The 14,306-nt window shown below is 39.3% G+C and overlaps 1 protein-coding gene across 1 annotated transcript in view; it reads left to right on the forward strand.

Annotated features, from left to right (window-relative positions):
* Positions 1–14,306, forward strand: part of kif26ba (kinesin family member 26Ba) — an 83,799-nt gene that overhangs the window by 22,191 nt on the left and 47,302 nt on the right. The window contains exon 3 of the mRNA XM_072380338.1: positions 4,138–4,830. Within this exon, the coding sequence (XP_072236439.1) occupies positions 4,138–4,830 (693 nt within the window). The remainder of the gene's footprint in view (positions 1–4,137; positions 4,831–14,306) is intronic.

Genomic DNA, 14,306 nt, shown 5'->3' on the forward strand with positions numbered 1-14,306 from the left:
ATCAGAGCAGGTGCAAGTGACAGTCTGCCTCTCTTCTGCATGAACTGACTGATCCCAGACCTGCTGAGAAATGCCTCCACATGTCTATATCACAGAACATGTGCAGGAGGAAATAGTGGAGAAATGTATGAGGAAAGAAATGAGAGGAAGTAAATTGTTATGTGTAGGGGGTTTAAAGGAAATGTTTTCCTTTGCTTTGTCACTCATCTTGTATTGATTACACACACAGGCACACCTTCTCGCTGAAAACATTAAAGAACAGTTACCTATCCGTTTCTCTCCTTCTGCTTTGATCTGCCATCCTCTTTCTTTTCATCAGTTTTCAATGTGATTCTGTCAGCTGCATGATGATGTAGGTGGATCAAGATGTCTTATCTGTATGTTCTGTAAGTGGAAGACTGAGTGTGTGTGTGTATATCCATGTCTTTGTGTGTGTGTTTGTGTGTGTGGTGGGATTTAGATGCAGAGTGGACTCTGACAGATGCTATTACTGAGATTTTAAAAAAAAAAGACTTCCTGTTGTTTGCCCCTCATTGTTTTTTTTATGTGTCCATGTATGTGAGTGCAAAGGAAGGACTCGGGGAGATGGGCTGTCAAACACGACAAGACAAAAAAAACACACACTGTTCAGTTAGCTTGGATGCTGCCTCCATTCCTCTGCTTTCTGTCTGTCACTCCATCATTGCTGTGGTGAGCTGAGGTTGTGTTTGTCTACCCTAGCAGGAGGAAATTAATCACACGTTGCCGTGCGCTCGCACACACACGCACATACACACGCGTGCAATGACTATGTGGTGCTGCTGAGACTGATTGAGTCACTCACAGAATACTGATGAACTCAGAGGTGAAGCTTGAAAAGAAGGACAGATGTGATTAAATAAGAGGAAGGGAGACCGCAAGAAAATACGACCATAAGCCATTATCATCTAGCCATGATCTAATTGAACTGTGTTGCAAAATAAAAAATCTCCCATTCCCATGTTCGCTCTCCATGGAGAAATTCATGTCTACATGTTGTAGTATTATATCAGGCTTCACCCCAGCCTTCATGCCAGTCTGTCAGTTGAAAAAGTTTGCACAAGTTACAAGGTACTCTATGTCCTAACACACAGACATATGCCCACCAAGGGTCAAGATCCTGCCATGTATGTGTGTGTTTATCTTGTGGTTTGTTGATATAGCTGAGCAGGCGGCTCTTACATTAAGAAGGGGTATTTTACTATTAGATGAAATGTTGCTTTGTGTCCACATATACACACATCCACATAAATGCACCCACCCAAGAGGGCACAGAGGATACACTGATTGAGCAATAGTAACTGATAAAGGCTTATTTGTGTGTGACATTTACGTTTCTGTTTAGCTTAGAGGCTTCTGTATAAGAATCTGAGCTGCGAAAGAGACCACTCATAGAGACATCCAATATACTGGGAGGGAAAACTTACCATGTAAGCTATTTTGTCAGTTTGGACTTGAAGACACAACCAGTTAACGTTAAAAACTTATGGTAATAGCTGGAGGGATAAACTGACTCTGACTCAATTGAGTTGTATCTTGATAAGTCAGATGCAATTCTTTCTGGGTATTTTTTTCTGTGTTTATCTTAATGTCTGGTGTCCTAAATCTGCAAGGAGATGTCAATCACATGACTATTGATTGGAAATTCTTACACACACACACACACACACACACACACAAATTCTGTATCTTCATAACTCATGTATTGATTAAACTTCAGTAAATAAGAAGTGCCGACCTATCTGTTTGATTAATGCTGTGCATAAACAGATTCGTTCACTGCATGTTCTACAGGGATATTCATATAAAGGACTCAGTTTACAAAGCAACTAACACACAAAGTTCTTGCTCTTTCAATTCACTATGTGGAAAATTCCTTGGGCTATTCAAACAGCTGCAAATGTAGACTCTCTAGCAGAAGAAGATGTAAAATGGAATGAGTTTAAGGTGCTTCCATCTTTGAAGAGATCAAAGATTAGTGTAGAATATATTCTTTAGTATCCTCACTCTGTAACCCAAGTTAAAATAGCATGAGATGTTTTTTACATTCAAGCATATACTAAGTTTGTATTGTGCAGAGACGGACACATGCTAGCAAACAAGTTTTATTAGAGAGGTGGGCAGGCTGAAAGCAGGAGAATATCAAATAGTTATCAAGTGAGTTCACTCCACCTTCCACAGATGTTTTGTGGAATTTATATGCTCCTTAAATCTATGCTCCCTACACTTTAGCTGAAAGTAAGTTAACAGCAGCTACTTTACAATCTCTTTAGACAGGCCTCAGTGAAACCAGATTTTTTTACTGAAAACCTTTGTCAAAAGTCCTTAAAGCTTTGTGGCAAATGTCAACAGAAATATTTCTAACTAAACCAAAAGAGGTTTAGACACAGATCTGTATCAGGGGTGTATGTGTATTTCTTTTGCTTGTTAACTGTGATATTTAGACCAGAGGATCATAGCAGGAGATTTAGAGAGGCTTAGCTCTGCGCAAGTGGTTCCAATTAATGTGGAAAACATATATACTGTACACTCCACACACATTTGTACATGTACAAATATACAAGCATGCTGGCAGTGATAACTGTGCAAACAAATTGGACAAAAATCTCTGCCCACAAGGAAGCATACTATAATTACTCGCACATTCACATATGAAAAAAATATCCAAACAAGCATGAACAGAAGGGCCTACATGAGATGAAAATAGAAAAACCGATTTATGTCTTATTACTATATTTTGTATTTCTCTCTTCAACACCTGATGTTACATACTTTTTTTCCTGCTATTTAAGATATAATTTCTATTTCAGATTAAAGTGTATGAGGAGGAACATAAATAACTTCATCTTTGGGTTTACTAACCAGAACAGTAAATTCATTTGATTTTGAATTTTGAAAACTGATCCACTTTACAGACTGCCATTCATTACATCCTTTTGCAGGTACTCTGTCTGTTAATCTATTGTTTCTCCATTGTCAGCGGTACCTGGTATTAGGTACTTTTTAACATGGCCAAGGTAACAAGGCCCAGTAAACTGAGCCAACATTAATCTGTGACGTATGAAGTTTACAAATCTATGAGTAGAGAGTACAGCATATGACATGGATATCCCATAAAAATATAATTCATAACTTTCATATGAAAATATGACATTTACTGATATGTTATTTCAGATTGTGTGGATACAACATGATTCTATCGTTGTTACGATTTTGTCAAGATATTCCTTTTATTTGTAACATATGAGTTCTATAAACATGCAATGGTACTCTTAATTGATTCATCAACTTGAAAGTCATTACATCTAAGAATTGCAACTGCAGTGCAGTTTAACGTGATACTTTTATTATGCTTTTGAGCTTCTTTTTAAGATTTAAGGACCAAGAAATGTTCTGTGTGACCTTCACTTAGCCATCCCCTCCTAATCAAATCTTTTTATTGGCTTTTTATGGGAAATAAATGTAGTCATTTCTCAATGTTGGAAATTGATTGTCAAATGATTAACCTCTTATATTAAGTGAAAAGTGATTGCTGTTACATTTTAGTTATAAATGTGATTTTTATTCAATACAGGAAACTAACAGTCAATCAGTTTAACATATTTTCTGCATGAAGTGGAGAGTAATTGCTTTTTTGTTTTTAGTCTTTCCTGAGCCATAATGCTTTACAGATTATTTAAAGGTGCACAGTTACATTATTTTCTCAGCACACACAATGTCATGCTGAAAATTTTGAAATAAAAAGAAAAGGAAGGAAGCAGAAAAGAGAGAGCAGAAGGTCAGTCTGTATTAGACGACTCCCCAAGCAGCGAGCGTCTGTCACACTTCTACGCTTTAGACCCTCGGGACACAGTATGCTTGTGTGTGTACTTCTTTGTGTATATTTTTTGCAGTTGGTTTATATTTGCCTGGCTATACATCTTACTCCAAGGAAAATTTCAGTGTTTCTTGGCCCTTTTAGTATTCATAGACAGACTGTTTAAACACGGTTGTCATTTGTTGTTTTTTTTGTTTCTTCTTTACATACATACATGATGCATTTACATTATTATGCTTGCGATCATCCCAGTAGTCAAAAGTCTATATACCTGCTTATTGCTTCTCTGTCTTTCCTTGCAGGATCCTTCTTTCTCACTCCTTCTTCACGATAAGCTTCAGGTGCCCAACAGTTCTTGGCGGGCATGGAACGAGCGTGACAGTCGCTGCGATGTCTGCGCCACACACCTCACTCAACTCAAACAAGAAGCTGTACGCATGGTCCTCACTCTCGACCAGTGGGATTTGTCTCCCACCTCTTCCCCACCAGTTCCAATTGGACGATATGGATCTCACGGACCACCAGGAGGTCCTGTGTCACGAGAATGGCCCCCTCCGTTTCTTCCTTCCTCCTCTTCTGCTGCTGCTTCATACCCTCCTCACTCTTCATCCCAGTCACCTTCTCCGAACCCCAGCCAGACCCCGACACCAAGTCCAAGCCACGGACCACCCAGCTCCAGCCACGGGAGTCCATCAGTGGGGCAAACATCCAGCTGTGCTCCCACAAACCAACAACCTCAAGGAGGAGGGCACAAACTGGGGACTAAGCCCAGCTCCCTGGGCCTGGGAGCTGGTGTGGACAGACGGAGTGGGTCCTCCAGTTCAACAAAAGCAGCTGGTTCCCAACAGCAAGCAGTGACTGGAGTAAACAGCCCCAGCAACAACGGTAGTAACAGCAGTAATAATGGTAGTGGAGCAGTCCTGAGTACAGCTGCTCTGCAGGCACATCAGCACCTGAGCCGAACTAATGGAGGGGTTACACTCTATCCCTATCAGGTAAGAGACATATAGCTATAAGTGTGTTTGTGCCTTGTGTTCACGTTAAGTTACTTTTTACCACAAGGTCATTGAAAGTCATTGTAATTGTTACCATGGAAACAGAAGATGTGAATTCTGTTTTTCTAGGTTGATATGACCAAATGATAAGCAGGTTACCAACATGCAGATGAACATTCCTCTTGATATGAGTTGGACTGGTAGCAACTCTTTAATTTGTCAGCAGCATTTATCCTCTGCAATGTTCACTGCCCATCCTCAACCTGGGTGAAGTTAGAAAGAGACTTCATGGTAAACAACAATTTCGGGGGAAAAGCCTGTTCTCCTTTAGTGATTATGTAAATGGTAACTGGACTGTACTTATATAACACATTTCTAGTGTAGCTGACCACTCAAAGTGCTTTTACACGAAAGGTACATACACCCATTCCCACACACTCAGTCTATACAGTGTTACAGGCTACACAGTGCTTTTTGTTCACTGTCACACATATTCATACACTAATGGACGTATCAGAGGCAACTTCGGGTACAGTGTCTTGGTGTGGGGGAACATGAGGTCTGGGGAAGCAAGGAGTCGAACCACCAACCTGCTGACTGGCTATGACTGCTCTTCTTCCTGAGTAGCCTGGTTATCAAATCTTCATTCCAAAACAAAAATTGTTGAAATATTCTTTAAAGACAGTATATCTTGTTTCACTCTGTAGTTTGCTGCAGACTTTGAGGTGTGGCTACAGATGACTCATGGGAACACTGAAGGACTTACACAGGTGAACGGGCATAGCGCAGCAGTCATAACATATCGGTTGGACTTATCCAACCGTTCCTCTGCTCCTCTTCAGTAACTCACACATGTTAAACAGAGGAGACTCAGTCCTACATTGGTGTGTGCTTTCACACATCACGCCAGTGTCATGGAAACAGCTGACTGACGATAGCATTGGTGATTAGAGCAGTGAGTTCTGTGATGCCCTTACATACATAACCTGTTTACCCTCTGTTACCTCTCTTACTAGCTCAGAGGTGTATCAACAGTCAATCAACTTTAAACCCCCATGCTGTCTTTGTACTTTCATACATGACACCGATGCACAACAAAACGCATCAGTCTCGGCTTAAAAGGTTTATATGAATAGGCCTAAAGACACTGTGTGATGTGAAAGCCAAATAAGGCATTCAAAAACCTTCAGCCATCAGCTGTGTTAAAGATTATAGTCCTTTTAGAGCCATATCTCTGTCAGATCTAACAAATGGACATGATACACATATATGGTATTTAGGTTCAAAACAACCAACAGTTTATGAACCTTAATCTGGATGATATCAGAATATTAGAATGCATGTACACAAAATATCATGCCCACTGAGGTAGAACATTATTTCTGGGGTCCTGGGTAGAGTTTGACTACATTTTGAAATGAGGTTGGAACAAACTCAGGGCTTACTATACTTATAGAGGTTTTATGGGTACCAAATAGTGAACCCCAAAACTTACCTTTATCATAAGTGGTTGAATTAGGTTAAGATCAGGTTCAGTGTAAGCATTTAGCTGTAATGGTGAGCATTAGGATAAAGGGCTCGGGGAAAAATGATGACAGTGGTGAATAACCACAAAGATGTGTGTCAATGTACTGAACCAACTGAATCTTACCAATGACATAATTTGCCCTTAATGCAGCTTTATGGATATTTGTGGGCCAAATAGATAGTAGTTGTAGTCCACAGCAGACCATTATACTCATGGTAACATGATTAATTCTGTTTTATATATCTTGAAGTATTGTTGTTAGGAAAAAAATTAAGTAAAATCAAGCAAAATAATAACTTTGATAGCCCAAACTAGCATGAAAAAGCGGCCAAGGTACCCCGTTTTTTTTCTCAACTATGAGATCACATGTGTCTGTTTAGCTTGCGGCAGCCGAAACTATCAAGATAAGCTGTGAAACTTATTCTACACCAACAATCAGCGTAAGACTTTTGGAATTAATGATCACCTCTTAACAGTAAGGAAGTTAAGGATCTTTTGCAGTTGGATGAAGGCTTGACATCAAGGCGCATGTAATCGAAGGGTGATGTAAACTGCAGAAGTGACTGAAATGGAATATTAAGATAAAGGGAAATGTTTTAGGAGGAGACAGGAAAAGAGGGAGAGGGTAGAGAAAAGAGGAGGAAAAATCGCCCTAAGGTGAAGAGTGGTCTAGAGGTGTATAGTGGGAAAGCAGGAGAGCTGAGACTCCAGGGGAGATCCAGAGGTGTGTGTGTGTGTTAATTTGTGTGTATGAAAGTCTTCTACAGATATAATAATTCATACAGTGATAATTAGACCTCATGGGACTGTGTCACACACCCCCTGCACCCCTTCACTCTTTCACTCATACACTCTCTTTCACACACTCTACTTATTCATGTCCCTTTTTTTCATCCTGCTTTGTTATTTCTCCTGTTTTTCTCACACTTTCTCTGCTTAATTTTCACCCATTCTCCTCTATCTAACCCCCGTGTCTTTATATATTTTTTTCAGGCCTTGACATGAATTAGTTACCGAGTTGTTGTTGTAAATTACTTTGAACAGTCACGGGAATTGTTTAGTTTTCTTGTCCTGCTGGTCAAAAATGAATTACTCCCAGGTCTTTATGTATTGTAGCCCATCTTTTTAGGACAATTACAGGGAATCCGTTTGAATCTGAAAGAATATTACGAGCATATGAATAACTTCATGTCGCAGCCTGTAACATACATTTGTGACTGTGACTGAGTTTTCCTTGAAAACAAGCGCCCTGGGTTTTTTTTTTCTTTAGGGGAACTTTGATTACATTGCTGGTAGCCAGCATGAAATAAATGAGGACAAATGTCAGTTGCCTGTTGTGTTTATTGTATTTGCATTTAGATAAATTTATCAGTTTATTTATCAGCTTTTGTATGAAAAGGTTGTGTCACTAGTTGTACATGTGCAGACTATCACTGTCCAAATGCTGTCTGCAGGTGTGTGTGTATGTGAAAGTACTTCTTACCATGATATCATTATGTATTCTGTATTTGTTAGTGCCTGCTTTGGGAACTGTAAAATAAGCTTGTGTGTCTCCATTGTGACTTTGACAGTAATGGTGTCTCAGCGAGAATGGAAGATCACAATGATAAATCACCCTTGGTTTAAATCAGGAACGGAGATGAGCTGAGCGGAGAGGTGATCATAAAATTGTAATTGAAAGGAAATATGAGATGCTGAGAGATTTAAGTGAAAGGGAAAGAGGGTGAAGAGGAGGTAAGGAAAAGGAGACATTAAGAGGCTGTGTCTGAATTTTTTTATTTCTAAATGATCATTTTATTTCTGAGACGTTACATAGCAACCCATTCTCATTACAGTGAAGGGACTGTGCTGAGATGTAGAACTGTTTACACAAAACTTTTCATTTTTTGGCAGATAATTTCATCTTGTTGGAAACATGCTCTGCTGCTTTAAGCACAAAACAGAGTCAAGCCCTGTTGGGCTTTAAAAGGATCTCATGATGGCAGATGATTGACGGCAGGCCATGAGAACTCTCCTTCAACATATTTACATTCTTTAGCAGAGTGAAAGAATAAGCAAACATATAGACTGACAGCAGGAAATCTGGGACAGATTAAGTTTGAAATGTTGCAGCAGAACTCAATATGGGTTCTTTATTTAGTTTGATCTATTTTAGTGATAAAAATCTCCAGCAAGTCATGAGTAAGAGGTGGCACAGGAGATAGAGAGAAGAGAGGAAGGAGGGACAGAGAGAGGAAGCCACCTGCCTGCTGCCACAGCTGACATTAAAATCTTGCAAAGTCAGCAGTCTAAGAGGCAACAACCTTCACTTTTCATCACATTTATCTGAGTTTCTTCTTTGTGGTCCCACAGAAGGTTTAGGAGAAAAGAAGCTCTGTGTGAACCAGGAAGTTGGAATCTCTGAAATATACACAGATATTTCCAAATGGTTTTACATGATTCCATTCTAGATGATCACACACATTTAGGGTCTATTGGATGATCAAGATGCTGGTGAATGTAAACCTAAGGATGGAGCCTTAAGAGAGTATCATATATGGTCCTTAGATTGGCTGTAGAAACTACAAGCTATAAACTCTGTTTCTGTAACAAATACCAAACTGGAAAGAACCACAAAGTGAATTTTTTTTAATTAAATACACTGTTTACATGACTTTGAAATGATTGAAGTCTGTTTGTATTAAAAGTGAATCCCAACCTTTTTTTTTAGGAAAGGAATTTTTATTGTGTTGGTAGTTAAAAGAATAAATCTAATGTTGCTTCCTCGTCCTTGCGCTGTCCTTCAAGCAGCTAATTGAAAACAGGTTTATACGGCGTGGCATGTGCCTCAGTATGTGTGTGTGGGATCTCAACAATGGTTAGATTAGCTCTCTTAATTTACCATGGTTCTGTTTGTTGAGCCTGTTTGAGTGCCTGGTTGTTGTTGCTCATCTGGGTAAGAGAAACAGGGCATAAAATGACACAAACCATTTGCACTCATATCACATTTCTTATAACTCGATCAACTCTGCCACACTTAGCAGGATGTCATTTACAATGGGACACCGATGAGGTGAAGGTTAGAGAAGTTTGATCCCTGCCGTTTAAGAGGGAGAAGTCAACCTTTGTCCCTTCATTATTGCCACTGTGGTGCCCTTGAGAAAAGCCTTTAACCCCCTTTATGACAGCATGATAAGAGTGAGCATACACAACAAACACTTTCAGATTTTAGAGTTTGTGGGTTTTTTGAGTCAGTGCATTTCTTGTTCTTCGGTAAGGTCATCTGAGCTTTCAAATTGAGTGTAAATAAAACTTTCTAACTTTCTTCCCCTCATTATTTTCTTTAAATGTTTTCTTAACTGTCATTATCATAGATTGTAGTAAGTTTCCTTTAGGCCATTTCTAATAATAAAACTGTGTGTTGTACATGCTAATATGAACAATGTGATTTATTTTTACAGGTAACTCTCTCCTTTAACTCCCCTATCATTTCATAATGAGTGTGCTGTCTACTTTTCATAACTGTTTTCTGTGTCCTCTATTCTTCCACACTCTCTCCCACTCGCTCTTTTATTTCTTTTTTATTCCCTTCCCTATTTTCATTATAAGGAATTAACCTTTATCTTTTCTGTCTTTACTCCACTGCAGCAAGTATTTGATTTGTGTTCATCCTTCTAAAAGCAGTCAGGGCCACCCACATAAATAGACATACAAACAAGTCATTTTATTTAAATGTCCAATCTCCTTTAATGAACCTAAAGGAAGACAAATGAGGAGGGTGAATGCTGGAGAAATGGCGTTTTATGTTGTGATGAAAATGAATGAGGCCGTCTTTTCCTAAGAGTCTAAAAGTAGTGATAGAGATAAGTGATGCCATGTTTAAGAAGAGGAGGAGAATGACAGGATGAATGTGTGATTCATTGTTTTTGTGGAAATATGATATCACATCCATCAAAGCCCAGAATTGTCAGATAACTGAAGACCAGTTGCTGTGTGAAAATGTTGTCCCGTGCTGTTTTTATAGCTTTGCTGCATTATTTTAATGACATTTGGCTGTTTTTTATCCTGTACATTGCTACTGTGGCCTGATATCTCCACAGGGATCATTAAAATTTCATCCTGTGTAGTAGTATCTTATATTTATTTAAAAATGTAGAGACAGAAACTGTGTGTGTGTACTGTGAGAGATGCTGAATGGAGCAAGTGCAATGAACTCAAGATAAAAGAACAAAATAATCTATTTCAAGAGTACATCATCCAAAATGCAACATTAGCTGTCTATGTCAATGCAGGTGAACATCATGTCGCTGTGAGCACTGTTCAGATGTTGAACTAATTTAGCAGCTCTCAACTAAAAGCTAATTTACTGTAAGAGATGAGCAGCCCCCATCTGGTTCAGAGAAGCACAGCAAGTCTCTCTAAAACTTATAAAGGTGTGTGTTTACCGTTGTGTTATTTTTACCCTGTTAGTGGACTAGCATAATGAATGACGGCGTTATTCAGTTGACGTGGATATATACAGTGATTTAAAAAAAAGAATCACTGTATTGAGTCCTGATTAAAACAGCAGCAGCACAGTTAACTGAATACACCATGCATACATTTACATAAAATTTATACTAATGTGAGTCATTTCGCAGTTCAGAACAGCACCTTTCCAATGAAAGAAAAAAATCCAGAGAGAATCGACCATAACTTCTTGCGTTTTTTTAAAGGATTTATGGCAATAGATATAAAAAAGACCAAGACCAAGAATAGCCTGATAAAATAATGCAAACAACATGGCTGTGATTGAGGCTACAAGTTGAAAAAGCACGCCATCTGACATGAAAATACAATCTGTAGCAAGACATACAGTATAATCGGGGAGCAGTAAGCACTGATTTGGCTTTAAAAGGCACAAATTGATTCTAAAACCTTCAATTTTTCTTTTTTTAACTTGCTGCTGGACGTGACGTCCTAATTGATTCCAATTCCAATATGCTTTTATTCAGATGAAAGTGGTGATGTGTGTGAACACCGAGCAGTAAATCATGGTGTCATCTACACGAGTGAACATTAAAACCATGAGACAGGTGAGGTGCTCGTCTTGCTACAGTGCAATTATTTGCTGGGAAAACCTGCTCCCGGCCTCCTCCATCATTGCAGTCATGAAAGCCCTGCAAAAAAACTGCTTTAGAACGACTCAAAGAACAAGATGAGAAAGTGGTAGTCCGGCCTCAAAGCTCAACATATATAAATCTGATGGGGTCTGATGGCATCTGTCGGATCCAGTCCAATCCAGATAGACCCCACAGCACAACCAACAGGGGCACAAAGGATCTATTGCCAACATTCTAGCATCAGATACTCCAGGACATCCTTGCATTTTCTTTGTCCACGTACTAAGTGGTCAGAGCTCTTTTGCCAGGAGGACATATTCAGTATTATTAGGAGCTCATAATATTATGGCACGATCCCTTTGGCACATCCTTAGAAACACTAAGTTAGTGTTTATGGTCAAATGCCTGCAAAACTGATGTCCCCATTAGCTTTAGCTGCATTTTTGTTTAGTTACTCATTCTACGTGCTACGCACTTGCTTGTTGAAATAACCATTGCCAAAATATTATGGCACATTTGTTTTTTTTGCTTACAGCACCACTGTGGCTCATAGCATCACCTGGCTAAAGGCTCTTAAATCGAGTGCCTGCATAAATCAGTATAATCTGTATTTCTGCATGCCAATGCTGCATCCAGATTAAAATGACCACATGGCATGTAGTGTTGAGTGCTCAGATTTGTGTCACAGCAGAAACATTCTGGGTCTGCTCTGCTGTCTGAATAGAGTGTAATTGCTCTCCCTATGCAGATTTCTTCTGCTTTCTCTAATTTTCTGCTACAGTACACAGACATGTGTATTAGCTTAATTGGTGAATCTAAATTGGCCTTACATGTGAGGGGAAGCATGCGTGATCGTCTTTCTCTGTGTGCTAGACACATAATGGGGTGGACCTGTCTACAGTATATGCCGCCTCTTGCCCACTGTGAGTTTGGAAAGGTTTCACCCTCTGACCACCTTAGGATAAAGCAGGTAATGGATGCATGATGCTTTGAAATGTAATTCTAATTGTTACAGATGGGTCTGAGTTCAGTTGCCATAGTTGCTGTAATCACAACACACTGACCAGAGTCCTTGCTGCCACCAACAGAGCATCATGGGGGACAACATGTATAGAGCAGCTAAAGTTGGACAGACATGGAAATAATTTGGGGGATGATTTCTGTACAGTCAAAGCTGAGAGGGAGCACCTGGCACAAGACCTGGGATGACCTTGGTAACACGTAAAGCCTACTGGAAAAAATGGAAAGCTTAATTGATGACATCAACCTTGTTACTACGGCAACCCATACAGATGATTCGATCTGATTGCTTGCAAATAATTAGATATGTCCCAAAGGTCAGATTTCAAAACAAATCTGATTGTTCTGCTGCCTGAACAAAATAGTGAAAACAGGATATAAAAGTCTGTTTCTCCAGCCCCAGCATCTGACCCTGTGCACCAATATTAATGGCTGCCTTTTAGTCAACCACCTTTTCTCCAGTTTTCTGTGTGCACGATAGCCATCTGTATGGACATTTTTTTTCAAGAATAGTATGTTCCCTCAGTATTGTCAGGATTTATGAGCTACCAGCACAGCTGCACATATTTTACTGTAATTCACTGGACCCTAATTCCATATGTTCACTGTTCCTTTAATAATGCATGAATAGCAGGCCAAGTCTGAACATTTGAAAAGGGTGCAAATGGTCAAAGAATGTTGTAAATAAACCATAGGGGCATCTCATATACAATAGGTTATCTATTAAGGTAGTGGGTGACCGGGTGAAGCTCAGGAGCCCTCAGTAGTAAATATACATGCAGTGGTACTGATTTCCACACATATACACACAGGTGTAGAGAAGTGCAGACCAATGGACACACAAGAACATACACCGACATACACAATAGGTGTACTATGTCTTCACCTTTACAAGTGGTAGTTCCTTTATCTGAGGATGTGGTCATAATTTAGGTGCTCTGTCGTCTGGCTGCGGGCAGCACATAAAAAACTCTAATCAATAATCCATATCTATGTCATGAATGATTTGCCTGCACTCCCACAAGCACACATATGCACACCGAAACACATAAGCACATTCACATCTGCACTGTAACATGCAGTACATACACACACACACATGCGAAGCAGTAAAATCCACCTTATAAATGCCACAGTTTGTGTGCGCACATGTGTGTGTCAGACACACAGAGACAGACTTATTGCATCTGTCGCAAGATGCTTCTGGAAATATTTTTTGATGGGCAGAACACACACAATGACATTTGAGAGTTATAAACACTTCAGACAGACAGACTCACATTCTTAGAGACAGACATGCTGTTCACATAACAGTTGCGTAACATTACTTTGTTTATACTGACACAGTCCCTGATGGAGTGTTGAATAACAGGAGTATCATATCATGGCACTCACATACTATTGTAGTTGCAAGTATCAAATAAATGCTGCCCATATATCACTAATTGTTTTTGATATGAAAAAATAATTTGATTTGAGCAGTTGAGGAAATTAAGACATTTACACATTTCTTACATACTGAGCAAAAAGCACCACCGCTACTGAAATGAAAAAATAAATGGGCTAAAGATACACTTGACTCACTCTCTTTGGTGATTAATATATGAATTAGCAAGATTCATGCTGAAATCAGCTCGTTTAAAGCAAATTAAGCCTAAATACATCGCAATAATCATATATGTCAAATAACAACTATGGAAACTTCAAACGCCACGAATAGAATATTAAATGTCTGAACACTGCAGTAATACATAACACTTACTGGTCTGCTGCAGACAGACTGAGCTCCTCTGTATTTCAACTCAGATAAAAATGTTCCATGTCCTTGAGAGTCAATGTTATGTCTG

The sequence above is a fragment of the Leuresthes tenuis genome, unplaced genomic scaffold, assembly GCF_036924035.1.
Source record: "Leuresthes tenuis unplaced genomic scaffold, fLeuTen1.0.hap1 SCAF_2, whole genome shotgun sequence".
Lineage (NCBI taxonomy): Eukaryota > Metazoa > Chordata > Actinopteri > Atheriniformes > Atherinopsidae > Leuresthes > Leuresthes tenuis.